We start from the raw sequence: 20,112 nt of genomic DNA on the forward strand, positions 1-20,112 counted from the left end.
AGACTCTGCTCTAAAAGACACATTTTCATTAGGGAGCTTTCTCAGGACCTGGGGCCTGAAATCACATTAAAATCACAATTTTTCCATGCATATGTATTTATCGATATGCTTTCAATCTAACTCTGACCCGAGCGCCTGATTTAATCATTGTTTATTTGATACTCTTTTCTCAAATTAGCAACTTAAAGAAAATTCTACAGCTTTTTGTCATTATTATGGCTATTGTTATATAATGGGTGTCTTAAAAAGTATAATTTGTAATAAAGACCACAAAATGACTTATTTGTACAACTACATTTATTTAAAAAAACAACAAAGCAAAAATTTGAACCAAAACAAAAAGCCACCAGTGTCCCACCAGGGATGAGACAGTTTATGGAGAGAGACATTTTTAAAAGCATACAAACCAGCAAACTGTAATCTAGCAGCATCCAAATGTTGGAACCTCCAAAAAAATTCATCATTTATATATTTAAATATATATATTTTTTTGCCCTGGCAAGCTACACACTTTACAACATCCACAGAGCTTTATCTCTCCTTAGTGCAGAAAAAAAAAAAAAAAACTTAAAACAAATACCTTTAATAAAATAAACAACTTTAGGTTAAATAGGCTTAAATAATAGTGTTAAATACAAGACACTTCTGTGGCAGATATGTACAGAAATAAACACATTTGGCATTGTAAGTGTGGTTCACTGGCGCCTGCTCTAATGCTCTAGAAACCACTGCATAAGAACACATTTTGCTGTGAAACTACCCCCCCCAAACACACACACACACACGCAAACACACAAGCACATCATTATCATCCACACACGATTTTATATCAGTGAGCCACAGACAAGGCTTGTGTTTAGAAAAGACGACTAAAAGCAAAGAGAAACAATCCATTTACAACCGAGAATTTTAGGCACAGTTTTATAAATACATGTCAAATACAACTGCTTCTCAACAGGAACTCTTCACGTTTGTGCTAACTTCTTCTTCTTTTATTTATTTTTTTAAAAACACAGTTTTGAAACTACCACTTTTGTTATTGCTAGGACATTGTGACAGTGAATGGAAAAAAACTACTGACAGATGCATGTGTGTATGTGTGTTTAGGGAAAAGCACCTCGAAACATCAAAATTACTGCCGTGTGACCCTACGATACGACACTGAGGACAAAGTAAAAGTGGTATTAATTCAACGAAAACCAAAACATCAAACCTTGAAACCTTTTTTGTGACTTCCAAAGAAAACAAAAGGGTCTCATTTGAGCTACATTCATGTTTCCCCCCCCCCCACCCCACCCCCTCCCACAACCACGGTACGTTTCAAGACCCGACTCATGTGGATTCCTCTTGGTGCAAGCAGACAGTAAGTACCACTTCATTATGTCCAGTACATTCCTCCCCCACCTCCCCCTCCCTACTTTTCCTGTGTCCGTGAAGGCCGGCACAGAAACAGCTGTGTGACAGTGTGCGCAGTATGATACAGTACAGCTGAGTATACAGTACAGTAGACTGACGTGACATACGTAGGTAGATTATATGTTGACTACAGTAAATGAGCTTTACATTCCACTACTGTAAGAAGATCTCAGGGACACGGGCAGGGGGCCCCTTGGGGTTTGCCATTCTCTATTTCTCCTTCCAGCACCGGATATGAGGCCGCTTCCCGAGAGTCCTATTTCCCAGCACAGAAAACCGTTAAAGCAAGAAACAGCCCCGCACTGCAGACAAGAGGACGATCCCGAAGCTAAAAGGTCCAGATCAGGGTTTCAAGTCACTCCACACACGGCTGCACGACAGTCTCCTAAAGCCACAGGGCTTATTTTTTTTAATGAGTCTTAATTTCTCTAGGGGCCTGTAAAGGTTTGTTTGAAAGTTTGTTTGCCTGTGGATCATCTGGGAGGCTTAAGTAGGAGTTGAGTGGGTGCCTAGGAGGAGTGAAGACCATCTCGTCCTCTCTTCCCCTCTTTCTGCAGGTCTCTCTCTCTCTCTCCGTCCCTCTCAGGGCTTCTTGTCGATGGAATGAAAGAACCACTCTGTGAACTTCCTGAGCTGAGCCGACGCCGACAAGCTCTCCTCCTGCAGCCGCATGTTATCCTGCCTCAGGTGTTGCACCTCCTCCTGCAACATCGCCTTGTCCTCTTTCTCCTGAACACACCAACACAAACACACAATCAACACCGGGAAACCGGAGCAAAAATAAATGCGTTACAGAAGGGGGCTGACAAAAGCCCCTGCTATTACGAGAACATCCATCTTTCGTCGGGGCCGTGTAAATGGGAGGCATTAACATGGCAAAGCAGCCTTTTCTCTGTCCTGATAAAAGTGCATTTCCTCTCTCCATTTCAAGCACATTAGTGGAGGTGGGGAAATGTTGGGCTGGGACACAATAAGGAAAGGAAGCAGGATATCGAATTAAGTGGATGAGTTTATATTACAGAGACCTCAGGGCACCCATTACTCAGTGTCTTACTCTCCTGAGCTGTGCGACACGGTCATGCACAGAGTGCTGATGTGAAAAGGAGAGCAAAGGAAAAAAACTAACTGCTGGTGAACACATAATCCAGAAAGTAGTTCGATATACACACATACCTTTCTGAGGTCATGCTGCAGCTGCCTGAGGATCACCTCCAACTGGTTGACTTTGCCGGTTAGCGTAGAGGGAGAGCCGCTGGAGAGGAGAAGAGCGCAGCTTGTAGTGAAGAGTCAAGACTCAAGACAGAAACATCACAGAAATAACACAGAAGAGTTTCTACCAGGTTACAGGAGCTAATAATGGAGCCCTTGTTGTGTCCTGCATTTAGCTGCTGTTGCCAGTCAACATTTCTCTTCTTACGCAGTAAGTGTGCAGTTTACAATTAGTATGGAGACAGATTTACTGGTGAATTCTATCTAATCCATCTTCTAACTAAGAATTCCAGAAATCTCTGCCTGTATCTCATCTCTATCTGTCTGTGGCCGGTCTATCGTTAAGGGAACGAGGAAGTGCAGCGTTGAATCTTTTGCAAGGTGGACCCCAGGTATGTTGAATGTGAATAAACTGTGACTAAACAGGTGAGCAGGGCTCTGTGGCAGTGGTGGCTGGACTCATTAACTCATTAATCTCAGTGATGCTATCAATCATGACAACAATGTGTGTCATGACAACGTGTGCATTCACGACAACTGATTCCTCTAATATCCATAAATCAGCAGGTGTACGCATGATTTTAAAATAAACCTGCTAAAAAAAAGGAGATTGCCTCAAACGATCATGGCTATTTATGCACCCACACACAGGAGGGAATGTTGAATGAACAGCTCAATTACTGCAGTTCACTTGCAACCAGCATCACCACGACCATGAAAACAACCCATTCCAAACAGTCATAGCTTGTATTGATGTTTTAAGAGTAGGTAAAACAAACAGGCTTCACATTTCTAGCAGACACACAACATTCACCGTCACCCGTATTTGAAGACGAGACACAACAATGCATTTGCCAAAAGTTTCACAATCTAAAACTGGTTTGACTGAAGTTTCTGGAGCTTGTCTAAACTGCATAAAGAGCAGGACAGAGCTGCTATTGTTTCACTCAACTCTAATACACCAACACTGTGGCTCCCACTGGGGATGTTCTACTCCTACACAGGTGTTTGTCTGTTGGTATTAAAAAAGCCAGACAGTTTGATTCACACTGTACACCTTTTGTTCTTGGGTTGTTTTCAGGGTGACACCACCATCCTTACTATTGAAATACAGAGTGTTGCTCTTGTGAGCGCTTCATGCACACTGCTTCATCATGTGGAGAAATCTTCCTGACAGGCCTGCTGTGCTAAGGTTACGGCCGCCAAGCTACGATTGGATGATCACCATTTGGATGCAGGGTTGAACAAAGAGTCAATTATTAACTTGCTACCGAATTATCCGTGCTTGTGTGTTTGTGTCTGGCTGTAAGGCCGTACCTTGCTTCCAGCGCCGCTCCCTCCGCCTCCACCACACGTCTGGTCAGCTCTCTGGAGATCTGCAAGGCCTCGGCGCGCTGCATGTCCGTCATGGTGCAGAAGGACGCCACGCGTTGATCTGGAGAGAGAGCAGGGGACGCAACAGGTCATTATCATAACCTTAACATATACAATAAAACAGGAAATTGGTCCAGAAATCTCCCGGTGTCCACATGCAGCTAAAATAGAGAAGAATGACACACACGCAAGCACTTGACAGGATGGGGGTGATTCATTCATTCATGCTTTATATGAATGAACTCGTCAATAAGGAACAAGGTGGTAAACAGCCTTTTTTGACAATCCCAGATCAAGTACGTGCCTTGGGGGTCGCTCCGGTGTCCTCACCCCTCGGAGGCTCCTCTGACAGCTGTTTGGCTCATAATGGGCTGAATCCCAGAGCTGTAACGCACCAGTCATGCTTGTTTTACCATATCAGGCCCTTAAGCTCCCTCAAAGCCCCATGGAAAGCCCAAACTTGGCATGTTACGCTCAGGGACTGCTCAGTTTGGAGGCATAATGCCCTTTTCTTTAGAATCCACTCTCACTCAAGCCCCTTGGTCTGAGACTAAAGATAGGAGGATCTGCATATTCATGATGAAGATTAAGGAAACCCTCCCATTAATTTAGCCCCCAAATGAAAGCTAATCCACTCCAAGACAAAAGCTGATGCAGCCCGGAGTCGGCTGCTCAGACGAGGCAGGAAAGGGGAGGCCATGCTTTAATTTACATATGAATGAACATTTTCATCATACTCGATGGCTGCATCAGAAAGATTAAAGACTTCGAGGAAAACGGCGTCAGGCGCGGGCAAGCCGCTTGTCTTTTTTTTTGGCGTGACCCCGTGTTTCCACAGATTTAGAGAGCAAGCGGCTAAAAATCAAACAAACACAGATTACGCGAAAGAGAAATCATGACAATCTACGCGAGTGGACATGCTGTGCTTGATTTATTTCTGAGGTCATGTTAAAAGATTTCCCAGTTGTTTACAACGAGAGCGTTCGGTGATTCCACAAAAAAGCCTTTTGTTGCTGGGATGAACAAAGGCCCATTTTTTATTTCCACAGCTTCTACTCTCCAAGGTGAGGAGGTCTCTCAGGAAACACAGGACCACGGTAGTGAAAACTAAAAAAAATGCTTTAAATCTCTGCCAACCTCTTTCTCTCCGTGCTGTAAACAGAGTTGGTTAAACACACATGATGGCACAATGGCAGCCCGGAGCCACTTTCTGCTCGGCAACAAGCCTCAGGTTAACACAGCGCTTTTTTTTCTGGGCCGGCCCTGGTGACGTGACAACCGCCTTCTTGCTGCCAGTCAGACTCTGCATCTTCTCCGATGATTCCACTCTAGTTAAATGATATGCTGCGGGCGATGCAGCAGGAAGTGTATCAAAGGAGAAACTCCCCAGAGGATTGATTAATTATGACGAATGAACGGTCACATGCTACATTGCCTGCTCGCTGGTCGCGGGGTCGGGTTGAGTTCAAGCGGAAGGAAACTCGTGGCATGTTATATACGATTTCGTGAAAGATGGAGGATAGACTGGCATGGTCGAAAACTAGAAAAAAAGTAATGATGTCGATCATGAGGTGATAAGATGTGTTGAGGTTAGAGACTGAGTGAAAAGGCAGCTTTCATTTTCGATAAACCCTCGTGCATTTATGTGAGTGCTTGATTCCTAAATCCCTCATCCCAGAATCAGGTGCCACCACAAATCACAAACACTCTAAAGCAGCTGTTCAGACATTTAATAAGAAGAAACGGTCCGTCTTTAAAAGTGAAGATTTCTATCCATAAGGGGAGAACCTGCCACTTTGGGCTGTCTAAATGTGTCCGTCTTCATTTTCAAGAAGAAAGTAAAATCCCACTATCCTCCAGTGGACCGTATGCAAATTTAATGGACAAAAGGCAGAGAGAGGACTTGAAATTACCCCCAAACTATCAACCCAAGAGCTTCATAGTACAAGTCACCGCTTTGAGAGCCCTCCCTGAGTGGGGACTTGCTGACTTTATGGTGTGAGAATTGTCTCTGTGTCCGTGCAGAGAAATGATGGTTCATTCTTCCGAGTTACACTGCTCGCTGGGAATTGCAATGGGGCTTAGAGTGGAGGCGCAAAGAGCAGAGGGATTCCCAAAAGTCACCTTCTACAGCACTTAGGAAACACAAACACGCAGCGAAATCAAACCTACACATGCAAGCCAGCGAGCACTTGCAGTTTGCCGACACACACACACACACACACACACACAAACACATTCGTGCTAAGCAGCTAACACGTCTAGGGGGGGAAGAAGGCGGTGGTGTAGGGGGGAGGAGTCGCACAATGTGCCCGCAGCTTCAGCCAGGCTGGTTACCTTCGAAGGCTCGTGCTGCATCAACCAGGTGGGTCCAGTCCAGGCCCGAGGCGGTGTCTGGGAGGGGCATGAGGCCCGGGTCGCTGAACTTGGACCTGTCCGCCAAGGAGCCGTCAGAGAACCAAAACTCATCTGCAGAGACAGGCAGGCACTCCGATCAGTGTCTTAGCCTGGCCTGGGTTTAAGGACTAATCTGAGTCACCCATCAGTTTGCATCAGACAGGAGGGGTCGGGAGAATAGGGAGAGGCTTAGAGGGGGGAGGCAGGGGTTTTCATTTGAACTAGTCATCACTGCTAAAAGAGATTATCTTTACCTAACTCCAGCCCTGCACATCGGGACACCTCGCTCGCCTGGGCTCACTAGTCGCTCGGATCCAATCATACCATCAACTCACTCCACCTCTGATCTAAATGCCCTTAAACGAGAAATCCTCCTTACGCTTGTAAACAATTTAACTTTGGAAGGAATACTTTTCTATCAATGTGACAGAATGACAGCCTAGCGACTGCTATCTCTGCATAGCGCACGCAAAGGCACTGTCTGAGAGGCAATAAATGACTTGTCTAAGTGAATGTCTTCATGTTTCAATCAATATCTCCTCTCCGTGCCTTCCGTCTCCCTCTACCCTCCTGAAAGACAGGGAACCAAATAAACAAGCGTCCATTCTGCGGCGAGGGGTGTTCAGGAGAAAACACAAATCGTGAGAGGAGAAGCAGCGAACAGACAGAGGGAGCTTGAGGTGATGCTGACACTCTCCTTTAAATATATCCAGCCTCTCCGAGCTGGAGTGATTCTCTGTTTACCAAACTGGGCCGTTTCAGCAAGCCTGTGTGCTCAGCTACCCTTCAAAACAATCAGGAATCCATCAGGTTGACAGCCAGGAGAGGCTAAAGAGAGAGAAGCATCTTTCCAAAAGCCATTTTCTGTCTCGGGACGTTAGCCGGAGACAGGGCGAGGAGTGGTATGGTAATGAGACAGCAGGGACGGAGAGGGGAGGCAGGCAGGGACTGATGAGTGAATGAAACATTATGTATGACAGACATTGTGACACTCCTGATGGAAAAATAGGCATGTTCATGTCAGAGATCTTGGTGACCTGCAGCGGCGCAGGAAGGACACATCACGCCTCTCGTTGCTGATACATATTCAGTGAACAGTGGAGAGGGCAGCGCTCGCCAGCAGTGACAGGTGTCTGCTTAATGCAGACGGCGCGGCAGGGCCCCTCGCAAGTTTCACACTACTTCACCCGGTTCGAATTAGTTGGCTCTATTGAGGAGTGATGCTGGAGTGTTCACCAGTTGAGCTAATGAGATTTATGACACAAGTGGCTCTTCAAACAAGAATCTTCATCCTGACTCTCGCCACAGAAGAAGGTTCATCATCCAAGAACAACATGCAGAGGGAGACGACATTAGTCCTTGTCTCTCTCCGACATATTAGCAACTTTGCTATATTCTTGGATAAATCTAATATTTTACATGTTTTTAGATGTTTCTTTAGCGCCACGTGGCCCCATGTGAATGTCATCACTGTGCACTTACTTCTGAGGTTGGATGCTCCCTGGTTGTGGACAATGCGAGGGGGCAGTGTGCTGTGGTAAGGTGGGGTGGTGCTGAAGAGGATGTCATTGGGCATGGCTTGGTCCAGCATGGAGCTGTGCGAGCTGGCATAGGACGAACCCTTGCGGTTGCTGCACACACTCTCGTCCGACAGCGTCCGGTACAGGGAGCGTCTCGGTGATAAACTGCCGACCGCCGACCCCTGCGAGATGGAAGAGTAGAACAGTTTGTTAAGAGATGGTCGCAGCAATGCAAAGAACAGATTGATCTGCCAACCCCCAGCGATGGCCCCCTGTCTGCACCTTCCCTGCACAGCGCTTTTACACGAGCAGGCAGCTGGGATCAGTAAGGAGGGAAGGGAACATCAGGGAGCAGTCTCAGGAATCAATTACAGACTGTGCTCTTAGGAAAATGCAGATGGATAGAGAACAGCTGGCGAGTGTCAGTCAGAGTGGGAAAAATAACGGACGGGGCTTGTGGAGGTGGTGACAAGAGGTCACTGCACTGAGGCAACCGATAGTCCCACAGCTTATAATAATGATAATAAGCACCTTTCATATAAGAAATGCATCTCAAAGTGCTTTACGTTTATGAAAATAAAAACATAAAATGGAATTGATAGAAATTCAAGTTAAATGAATACAAAAATACCACGGCCTGTATTTCGAGGAGAATACTGATGCGAGAATTCACAACTTTTTCAGTGTTTGCTAAACGATATTCTCTGAGTATGACTGAAACACAGGAAGTAGCCCTGTGCTCTGGGATCTACATCCAGGTCAATTTACTTATTCATCCAAACTGATTTGTTTATGTGTGAGTACTACTTATATATTTACACTGTCTTCTAAGCAAACATATTACGAGGATGACATGACTATATCAAAATGGAGGAATCAGATATAAAAAATATCTTGGTCCAAAGTAATGTAATGTTGGATTAAAACTTCTATCAAAATATGTCCTGTGGAGTACTTCTAATTCTCATTTTCTTTTAATCCTGCAGCTGCCAATAAAACAAGAAACTAGAATGGCACTCAGAAAACCACATCACCTCTCAAGGCCCAGATAAAAAGATATCGACTCAGAGACAAGCATTTGAAATGTCTCTGTGTAAAGGTTTATTTAGAAAGCTGATGGAGCCACAAGGAGCTTTCACACGATACCACCCCCCCCCCCAAAAAAAAGAAAACATGCTGTTATTGCAAAGTTAGCACAAACCTTTGAATCAAAATGGTGACATTTAAAACGACATGTTGGTAAATACCGGAATTGTCCCCTAACTAAATGCTGAGCTGACGTGTCAAGGGAGGCTAAAAACTCCTGGAATTGCTGATTTAACGCAGTGATCATCTTATTTGTTCATGAAGTCAGAACACATTTTATTTCGGTTCCTTATTTACAAACCAGAAAACCGATCAGCACGGTTAAGTGAAGCCTAGGGGCGTTAAGTAAAGTGAATACATTTTATTTGCAAATTGTGCACGCTCTCTAGAATAAGAGGGAACAAATCTAAACGAGGTAAAGAAGCCTATTGCAGACGCCATTGTGGTCAAAGGAAACTGCAAGAGTAAAGTAAAAACAAGCTCAGGGGGCTTGAACAGCCGAATCCTGAGGGATGTCTCCTGTGAACAGCGTTACGCAGCACACCACTGCAGAGATACTAGAGTTACATGGCCGTGGCTGCAGTTTTGACAGGGGATCTCTTGTTTAAACACACAAAACCACAAAACACCCATCCCATCTATCATTGTCCCGTTTAGCTTACATAAATATTGCTGGAGTGACATCAAAAGTGGCCACAAATGATATGCGGGGCAGTCGGCCAGATGGGTAAATGCCTGCCTTTGGCTTACCAGCTGTAACCAACATTAGACTGGTATCCCCAGAAGCCAACACCCAGCCATCTCCATTTCAAAGACGCACAAATCTCATGGTGAGAATTTCACAAACATCTAGAGCGTCTTTAAAGCGGTGATATATATACCGGAATGCAAAGCTCCGCACACAAACACACGCACATCCTCTGAAAGAACATCTCAGAGGCTTTAACTCAACATGGGTGTCTCTTATTGCTCAGATTCCCACCCAACTTTACAAGATTAGACCTCATAAGGTTCTCGCTCATCATAACAACTTTCATCAGGGTTTGCTGCTCTCCTACATAAAAAAAAAACACCACAGACGCAGGAACTCCAGTAAATGGAGTCACGGTAAATGAAACCATTTGCAATCGGGCCTAGATGTTTTTCAGAGGCAACGATTTATTTCATCTACAGTTTCAAATAAGGCTTCGGAACACAGCTTGGCACTGGTTGGCTCAACCTTCTGTACACATTACACAGAATATTGTATTTATCAAATCTGCAATTATAGACAATGTGAGTGTCAATGCACCTCGTCCTGATTTGATACTTGTGTACGACAGCCACACTCTTATCAGTCGAGGCAGCGGTGACACATCCACCGGAGTTTAGTTTTTTGTCCTCGCTGCCCACACCGAACAAAGACGACAACAAGCAGCTTTGGAAGCCTTTGACGTGCCACTTGGGAGGATGTGTTGGACAACCACCTTTTCAAATCCTTTTTTTTTTTTTCTCTCTCTTTCCCACAGGAGGTTCAAAAGTGGAATGCTGTGGGAGAATAAGCGGTGAGCGGCCTTTCCTTTACGTCAGCCACACAATAGTCTGCCTGTCTGTGGAAGGGGCCTCCCAGCGGACACGGCGGCTGGCGAGGAAAACCTCTCTGCACCTGCTCACCCAGACAAAGAATGGCATCGGGTGACTACCTAAGTGACACACACATTATCCTTAACCGTAGACTCTCTTTAATTACTTAGGAAATTAAGCAAGTCAGATTGTAAGAAATCAACAATAAATCAACCATGTTTCCAACGTTGTCATTGCTGTAATTTGAGTCCTTTAACGTGCCAGCTGATGATTGAAAACATGCAGCCCCAGAGAAGCTGCTCCCAGAAAAGAACAGTATGTGTTCATTGGGATCAGATGTGTATATGGTCAGAGTGTCTGGCATCCTGCCCTCGCTCCTGCATCTCTTTCCCAGATCGCTTTTCCACACACTGCTTTATTGCACAGATTCCTTCTGGAGACTGAGATTACAACGAGGACCATACTCCTCTTTGAATCCGATAGGCAGCAGTGTGCACCTTTCTACTGGTTACTGTGCTTCTCTCCTCTGTGGGGAACAAAACAGATCCAACTGAAAGAAAATCACAGCAAAGGGCCCCGATACACCTGCTTTCATTTGAGCCTGTTCTCTGACAGGGGCCACGTTGTATATACAGCGAGCACGATGCATGACAGCGAGACAAACTCATCAGTGTACTGAGCTTCTTCATGTGAGAGACAAGGCCTGCCTGCGCCAGAGGACATGTTTGCCTTCTCAGGGGATGAAATGCATTTGTATTAGAATTGAACGGCATCCAAAAATAGCTTATTGTACGTATCCTGGGTCCCTTCCTCAGAGATAATGGATGGGGGATGGGGGACGGCGGGCGGCACCGGGACCTCAAAATGCAATTAATAGAGTCGGAAGGACCTAGGATCATCAAACATCGATGCACTCTCTGCAACTTCCTGCCTTTAATCCATGACATCCCGACTGATCAAACTCAGGTCCATTATAAATCAAATTAACCAAACACTGGGTGCCAGTCAGTGGGGGCTGAAGGAGTCTTGTGTTTGGAGAGTCGAGGTGCTCGGCAGCGGGGGCTAGCTGAGAGGCAGCAGATGTTTTTCCTGCTTTTTCATGCTTCCCAGCACAAGGTTATCTGCTCTGGTTCTGGCCTCATACGTACCACGTCTGTAAGTCAGCGTGAGAAAGTAGCCTTAAGGGCTGCAGTACACTGTCATGTAATTATGCAATCAATCATAGCATCATAGTTCCAACTGGTTTAATTTGTCCATGTGTCAAAAACGTCTGAATTATCATGTCATTTAGAGAATCAGTCGGCCACAAAGATCTCACCTTCCGACTCCTGTCGTCTCCCGGGGGGCTGTCGGGCAGCATCATTTTAAGGTATTCTTCTTTTGTGAGCCTCTGCAGCGATTTCCCATCCCGCTCTGCATCCTGGAGCCGGCAGGCAGCCTCCTGTGCGTACAGCTGCCTGTGGACAAGAGAGAGGGCACAGAAGAGCAGGGCTCATCAGAAGGGGTCACACGATCCACAAACCTGCGAGCGAGAACTCAAGCCATCGCAGCCCGGGTTGACAGGTGTCCCCAGCTATTTAGAGGATAATGTCAGTATCGGACCAAGGGGTTTCGGGTGAAGTCCGTGTTAGCATGCCAACATCAGGTGCCTCCCTGCTCAGTGCGAGTCAGGTGATCTCGGGGAAACAGGGTTAGAGAGGGAGCTAGGGAGGAAACACTCATTTTCAAACCCACTCCCAGTCTCATCTCTGTCTGCCAAAAACAAATGATCAAAGAGACTGTAGCGAAAACGAAGCCAAGCACTGTGAAAGGTAGAAAGGAAGGGAAAATAGAGGGACGGAAAACAGAGACAAGGTAGTGCGAGGACGATGCGAGCGACACGGCAGCTGAAGTTGTGTGGCTGTGAGACCTCTGCTTTTAGTGAGCAGCCTGTGAGCATGACACGCTGAGTGCTGTTGGCAGGGTGCTAGATGGCCACAGGGGGGTACACTAGACGGCGAGACGATGGGACAGCCTGGCCCTGATGGTTACCTAGAGACATTATTGCTGAGAGTTGCCCTGTTTTAAGCTTTTGGCACCATGGCAACCAAGCCCTGAACACATAGACGAGTATTGCCAGATGCATTCTAACTGATCCAGGAGATCTCTTGTTCAAAAACAATTGCTCGGTTGTGAAGGCTGCATCTATGACGAAGAAGTGCAATTTACTGAGCTCTGTTTGTTCGTGACTTGGTGCTAGGAAAAACAACTTTAATTTCCCCCTGAACCTCAAGCTCCTGCCCAATTTGTTCCTCCGTGATCAATCTGTGGTTAGGGGAAATCTGCAGCATCGCTAAGGACCTGACCTCGGTAATGAAAGATTATTCCAACACATGGGAACCTCTGTTAAATGCTTACAATGCGAAATCAGTGGGTCGTGAGATGAGTGCGAGAGAAAAAAAGTTATGTTTTCAATGTCTCAATTTCAGAAATAATGATTAATTGTTTTGAGACTTGGCTGAGGTGCAAAGAGTTGGTACATGAAACCCTTTTGATTCACCTTGATGTGGCAGAACCTATTTCAGTCTCATCAAGGTATTACTGTCCATTTTATTATGAAAATTCATAACTTTGCTTCTGTCCTTAAACAGGAGTGTGTGCAGTGAGTTGGATGAGGGTCAGACAGGAAGAAGTGTTGGTGGACTGTACACAGCAGTGGGATTCTGTGTGAGATACAGCAGAAATGTCACAGCCACTGAGCCACAGCTGGTCGCCTTCCACTGTCAGCATGTGCCACATGGTAGGGCCAGCACATGATGAGAGGAATGGGGTGGTGGTCTAGGACATGGGAGGTGCGGAGGGTGGGCTGGGTCAGATCGGGGCCACGGGGTTGACTTTAACTGACTGTGTACCTTGAGCGATCAGCCAGCATTTTGAGAAGGAAGGCTAACAAGCTCTCCGCTCCTCTGGAACAGGAAGCAGCAGCAGCAAGAGACAAACAGCCGGGGGTTAGGAGCATTTTTACACATCCTGCGTTTACATACAATGTTAGAGCAGAGGAGCAACGTTTTTAGAATGAGGGAAGAGAAACTTCATTAAGTTAGAACAATATCAGTGAGTAACATTAGGCCATTCATCATGAGGCGCGGTTATGCAAGATGAAACAAAACTGTAGGAATATATAAACAAACAACGGGGAGGGTAACTGAATTACAGAGCTTTTTCATAAGTTGCCAGAAGATGACTTCAGTGCATGCGATCAATCACACGGGCCTTAAGTGGCAAATTTCAAAGCCTCGATGAAATTACTTAGGAGCAAGAGCAGGGGGTTTTCTTTCAGGGCGAATCTCACATTCTATTCCTTCAAAATATGCCCCGAGCCCAACACACACAGAGAGAGAGAGAGAGACAGAGAGAGAGAGAGAGAGAGAGAGAGAGAGAGAGAGAGAGAGAGAGAGAGAGAGAGAGAGAGAGAGAGAGAGAGAGAGAGAGAGAGAGAGAGAGAGAGAGAGAGAGAGAGAGAGAGAGAGAGAGAGAGAGAGAGAGAGAGAGAGAGAGAGAGAGAGAGAGAGAGAGAGAGAGAGAGAGAGAGAGAGAGAATCAATGGCCCTGCTCTCCACAGCAAAGGATTTAATCATCAGACTGATACATTCAGTTGTAGTTGTTCATATGAAGTCTGCAGGGAGTATATACATTTTGAGCATGCCTGAATAACTGCATACATCCCTTTCCCCACAGGCTATTGTGTGGCTGGTGTCGTCAGGCTGATGTCTGGATCGTTGCCTGGCTCCCCAGCAGAGATGCTGATCTGGTGGAGGCTCAACAGGGCAGTCCACGGGGACGCGGCTTCACGGGAACAATCAATAACCACAAGTGACATGTGCCAAGTGTATTATGTCCGCGGCTTCATTGAGCTTATTTATTTTGTGCCTGTCGGCTTCAATCAAAGCCAGTTAAGGCACACGGGGCGGCCTGATGGAGGGGGACACTTGTATTGGAACGGGTTTGGCACGCGTGTGTAATTTTAAGTCTGGGAGGAAACAGCTCAGCAGTGAGAGAAAGGTGATGGGGTCAATGAGTGTGACTGAAAAGTATGACATGTACCTTTGCATGATAGCTAGTGTTGAACTTTATATCAACCATGTGAACGGACACCAAACTCTTTTGTTTTTGTGGCATAAGAGCATATTTGGCGATGTTCTCACACACACATGCACACACTCACCCACACTCTGAAATGTTGGGAGGTCCCTCAGTGCTGCGGTCTTCATCATCATCGCCAGTAGTCTTCGCCCCCAGCAGCAGTGTACAGCCAAGCTCGGACCGTGTCTGTCCACAGGCCTCCGAGCTGGGCCCCGGCTCTGGCTCTGGCCCTGAGCTGCTGGTCTGGGGGATGGTGTACACCTTGGACGAGTCAGCGGATATACAGTATCTGGCCCCACGGGCGAGGGGACTGCCAGAGTGGTGTGAGCCACTGATCGGACAGCAAAAAAAGCATAATGTAACTCAAAAAATGACGAGGAAATGATGGCATTCAAAATGAGGTAACAAAACAAACAACGAAACAAAGTGGTGATTAAAAGTATATAAAAGCATTAACAATGAAAAATGAGAGAGTCTTCCAGTAATGCAGTGACGTCCCATGTTGAGAAACGGTGATGATTTCTGAAGCTGATTGCTGCTGTCGGCTTCGACGGGGGTGACATTATTTTCTCCACACACGCGTATTCCAGCTAGTTCACCTCTAACCTACATTGGAATATGACTCACATCCAGTCTCTCATGTGACTGTTCCCGTTGAACTTTGTCCTTTCACTATTTAGTCAAATATCAACTGACAAACTGGATTAAAGGGTCAGTGCATTCAAATCCCAGACACATGTTTCCACTTCCTCCCAGTGGTTTCTATCCAATTTGTAACATTAAGGTGACATTTCAGTTTCAAACCTTTTTTTGTTTTTGTTTCTGGTTATATTTATGAACGATATAACACGCTTTCTATTTGATGCCTTTGGACTCATTTACTCACACAGTGAATTGGCATTTTGAGACAAATCTCCTTGCTAATACTAGCGAGGGTATTTCATCCATCATCCATCATTCATCAAACACTACTCGTTCTGCCTCAAATTACTGAGACTTCACTGTTGGCTTTAGGTGGTGCCTTTATACACTCATGTTTCCATATTCATGACCATCTGGGCCACACCCTCCAAAGTGTGCTCCTACTGCTTCACTGTTCAGATGACACTCAGCCGACAAAGTCCATCACATTAAAGGTGGGAAGCATCGGGGTGGTCAAGGTGATGGCATGTGCTCTTTCCTAAATTCTGAATGATATGCTGTAGTGGACAGCTCTGACACCTCCCGAACAGCTCAGTGATCTGAACAGATTGCTCCCACATAATGCTGCACGGCATAAACAAAGACATACCCGTGCTATTTCCTAAAGACAGACTGTGAGTGGCTTCGGGGCCAACCCCTCTCTGACACCCCTCCTCTCTCCCAGCTGGGCCCCAGTCTGGTGAGGAGGACTTGGACCACGGTGTGATGAACCCTACCCACAACCCCCATGTTGCTCCAGCCTGACAGCAGCCCCACCCAGCGGCTTCAGCACAGCTGGATGAGTCAGGATGCGGGTCAGGAGTGAGGGAGCACGGAAAAGGGGAAAAGGTCAACTAATAGCCTGAAACCATCCTTTTGTGCGTGTGTATGTTTAACAGATCGGATAATGGGCTGAATAGTGTGGCGGAGGTGGTGTATATATGAATGTACATTCACATGTTTGAACACAGTGGATTGTGCTCTGAGCCATATACCATGAAAAGGGTGTGGGTTTTACTCAGTGGGAAATTCAATGACCCAACACACAGATGAATTAAGTCAAGACAGAATGGAGTAATTGCCCATAGACAAGAAAAAACATCAGAGTTGCTGTGGATAATGCAACAACCACATCCAGTCTTTGTGGGCGTCTTCAGCGTTGATGCTTCCTGGCACAGAGAGAGCGCTTTCTAACATGTCAATCAAAAATTTCCCAGGGGTATTGAGTTTGACTGGATCTGGTGACTGCTGAGGCAAAAGCATATGACTCCATACCCTCTGACCATGTGTGCAAACCTCTACAATCTCCTTTTTTTAGGCATTTTTTTCTTTTAATTTGACCCTAAAACCTAAAAGAATCTGAAATTACACATTAACAGATAAAAGTTACATCTGTGCTCTACCTTGAATGTGAAGAAATCTCGCTGAGGTCCCCGATGCTGCCCTCTGTTGCGTGACTCGACATAATAGCCGAAGCGTATCCCTGCGGTAAGTACATTTTCCCGTGATCCTCCTCTGATGCCCCGTCCTCGTGGTGCTCCGACACCCAGGGGTGTCCCTGCTCCCCCATCCTGCCCTGCAGCAACACCCGGGCCCCGGGGGCCACGCAGGGATTAGTGTCAATGCCACTGTCTGTGGACGCCCCTTTGATGTAGGTGAGTCCGAGCATCTCCGGGTCCATCAAGTCTCCGGAGCCAAAGTGCTTATCATCGCTGTTGCTGGAGGCGTTGCTTGACAGAGTGTTGCTACTCGAGTGGCTGGAATTTTTATCGCCCGTCTGGTGCAAACACAGAGAGCGAGAAATGCAGTAAATCAGATGAGGCCAAACAGCAACTGCAAATTTTTTTTTGTGCATGTTTTAACATGCCTGGCACACCAGAAGGGAGGGGTCTACCCATCAGTCTACATGTTCATGTGTGTCTGACTGAAGTGACAGCCCCTAATACTTTCACTAGCTGAGATTAATAAGAAGAAATAGAAACACAATACGCTGAATGTCCCATACTTTACTCGTGACCTTTTTATTTCTGGTTTTTCAGTGAGTAAAAAAATGTTAAATTACATCAACACTGACCTCAGGGGTCATGTTTTCTTCATTATGCAACGCTTAATGCTGCTGAATTATGGAAGCAACAGAAATCACAGCGTAGAAAACGGCGAAAAAAACAGGCAATGTGCATGAGGGGATGGTTTACATTTTCATCCACTGGCCTGAGTTAATGCTGAAAGCATTGAAGGAAGTTTTAGTTGCATGGGTCTGCCTCCAGCATCAAGGAGAAAGAAAAGATAGTGAGAGAGTGCATGGGCCAAAAAAAAAGATAAATGAGATAGCGGGGACAGAGAGAAAAGGGGAGGATGAGAGAATGGAGCACTTAATATATTCAACCTTCGAGGAAAATGTGTCCTAGAAAAGTGTGAGACAACCACAAATGGTGATGAGATGAGACGCCCGATGGCAAGCTGATGAAGCCCAAGTGATAAGTGCAAAGAGCGGCAAGAGGGGACGACACCAGGCTGAACACCCCAATTGAAATGCTGATTGCTGCAAATCTCATAAACAAGGACAATCACCCTGATTCACACAGTGATGTGGGGGAAACCAGGTCTGACAGTGCAGAGTGAAGCACTGCAAACACAGCACACACACAGTCAATGCTGCATTAAACTTTCAAACGCTGTGCCCTCCAGAGCAGGTTGACAAGGATTTCCAGTACATGCTATGTGGGCAGCGTCTGTCATACTGAAATGAAAGTAGGTCAGTCATTTACCCTGGACAGCTTGTTGGGTGAGTCCTTTCCTCCTTCTCTTTGCTTCAGAGGGTTCAGGATCTTGGTGGAGGGGATGTGCCATTTGGCCTCTGTGCACCGAGACGAAAAGAGAAAAAAAGAGTTACATGCATTTGAATCAGGACTGGTTAACAACTGGTTAATCTCCTGAAAGTAGCCCCCATGTTTATAAAAGTGAGGTTAACTCTGGAGAAAGTCTAAACCCAACTGTCCAGACATTCTCCACAGTTCATGCCTGAAATTGCCTTAAGAAAACAGATTTACCTGCAGATCTGGTCCTCTCCAGAGTAGGCTCTCTCTCCCTGTGGATCTCCCCGTCACCCCCCTGGATGTCCCCTGCACGCTCATGAAGAATAGGGGAAGGACACCTGCAGAAACAAAGAGTAAATTATTATCCTTTCCTACACGACAGAGCTAGCTCCGTATTGTTTTCAGAGAGTGGCTTCCACACATTCACCGCAGCCACACAGCAATTAACTTGATCACTTAAGGTTGAATCACTTGAGCCTATAATAAAATCAAAAAGCAGCCAGACAACGCTGACGAGTGAGTTCCTTTCATTCGAATTCTCCTGCTCTCGACAAAAGGCAAATTTTTCAAAGTGGGTCTTAATTAAATCTTAAAGAGCTAATAAAGGTTACAGATGAACAGAGGCAACAGTGTCTCCTGATGTCTTCAGTATTAAACAAAGACTGTAGCTGGAGCTCAATGGGCAAGTCAGCGTGTGTGTTGTTCTGCATGGCGGCAGCTCTGATGGTGCACGGTGATCCCAGATAGTCGGGTGCACTTTTGAGGGCCTCTGACAGGGAGGCAGCGGCATTGAGCTAAGCCTCTTGTCATGGTCTGTAATCGCTTACACACAGACAGTGGTCTCTGATGGATTCTGCTCATGTTTGAGTCTCAGACTGACAGATGTTACACCTGAGCAATGCGCTGCCCTGCCAACCATTATATGAATGAAAGTGGGGGGGAAAAGAGTAGCATGTTGCAAAGAGATCCATGTTGATAAATGCTGTAAACGGGAGAACACATGGCAATTAAAAGAAGCTGTGGTGGCTACAGTCATGTTGGCAGAAGCTTCTCGAGCTCTGCCTGCTTTCTCCAGAATTGACATTTCTGTGATATTTTTAACAAAAAATTATTTTCAGCGGCCAACTCCTAAATTACAGAGTAGTTTGCTCAAATGGCATTTTAGTCACAGTAGGAGACACTGGAGGACGAGAGAAATCTTTATAATCACTTGTTATTATACTTGAGTGCTCATCCTTTCAAGATCTCCTGAACAGACAAAGAAAGATCTTCTCAAAGTAACTCCAATGAAAAATACTGCACCAGGCATGGATTTAAATTAAGACTATAATATAATGGCTATAAAAATATATGGTTTGATTTTCCGTTCATGATGTTTGAGGTGACGTTCATGTTCTGCTCAGAGAAATCTTGAACCCAAGGCTTTGGAATGACTGAAAGGAAACTTTACTAATACGTGTTAAATAAAAACAAATCAGATGCATTTAGTTCATCATCCTCCATCATTTTCTTTAATTTAATGTCTGAGTGTGGCTTTAAACCACAGTAGAAATCCTTTTAATATTTTGTTGGAATACCTGCAAAATCGATGATTTGTTCATTTCATGTGGAAAAATTGTTGTCATTTTGCAAAATTGCAAGTTCTCAGAAATAGCACCGGGGCTGATAGTAGCTGCATTTATCACTTCAGAAAACCCATAATCCTGCAGGGACTACTCATGAGGCTGTTTCGAATAAAAATGTACACTGCTGGGGAGCCATACCCGTCGTATCCAGGCTGCTGGGACCAGGTGCCGCTGCCGCAGGGTCCTGGATCACTGGAGGAGGACTGGTTACTGGGGGAGCTGCGGTAGTGCTGGTCCCCCTTGTTGCATGAGGTGACCTGGGGATTTTCAATATCCTGCATTGTCCTGCAGAAACAGTAAAAC

General features: G+C 45.7%; 1 protein-coding gene across 5 annotated transcripts in view; it reads right to left on the bottom strand.

Moving 5' to 3' along the window:
- Positions 1-1,301: 1,301 nt before the first annotated feature.
- Positions 1,302-20,112, bottom strand: part of LOC133966245 (signal-induced proliferation-associated 1-like protein 2) — a 78,512-nt gene continuing 59,701 nt past the window's right edge. The window contains exons 11-22 of one of the 5 annotated variants that reach the window (XM_062401075.1): positions 19,948-20,094; positions 18,419-18,522; positions 18,137-18,225; positions 16,772-17,145; positions 14,770-15,018; positions 13,457-13,510; positions 11,884-12,022; positions 7,879-8,098; positions 6,337-6,468; positions 3,943-4,060; positions 2,590-2,668; positions 1,302-2,145 (exon numbers count right to left, since the gene is read on the bottom strand). In XM_062401075.1, the coding sequence (XP_062257059.1) occupies positions 1,999-2,145; positions 2,590-2,668; positions 3,943-4,060; positions 6,337-6,468; positions 7,879-8,098; positions 11,884-12,022; positions 13,457-13,510; positions 14,770-15,018; positions 16,772-17,145; positions 18,137-18,225; positions 18,419-18,522; positions 19,948-20,094 (1,852 nt within the window). In that variant the 3' untranslated portion in view covers positions 1,302-1,998. Of the gene's footprint in view, positions 2,146-2,589; positions 2,669-3,942; positions 4,061-6,336; positions 6,469-7,878; positions 8,099-11,883; positions 12,023-13,456; positions 13,511-14,769; positions 15,019-16,771; positions 17,146-18,136; positions 18,226-18,418; positions 18,523-19,947; positions 20,095-20,112 lie in introns of those variants that run through there. The other 4 variants (XM_062401076.1, XM_062401077.1, XM_062401078.1 and 1 more) reach the window with 4 other exon arrangements.

This window comes from Platichthys flesus, chromosome 12 (assembly GCF_949316205.1).
Source record: "Platichthys flesus chromosome 12, fPlaFle2.1, whole genome shotgun sequence".
Lineage (NCBI taxonomy): Eukaryota > Metazoa > Chordata > Actinopteri > Pleuronectiformes > Pleuronectidae > Platichthys > Platichthys flesus.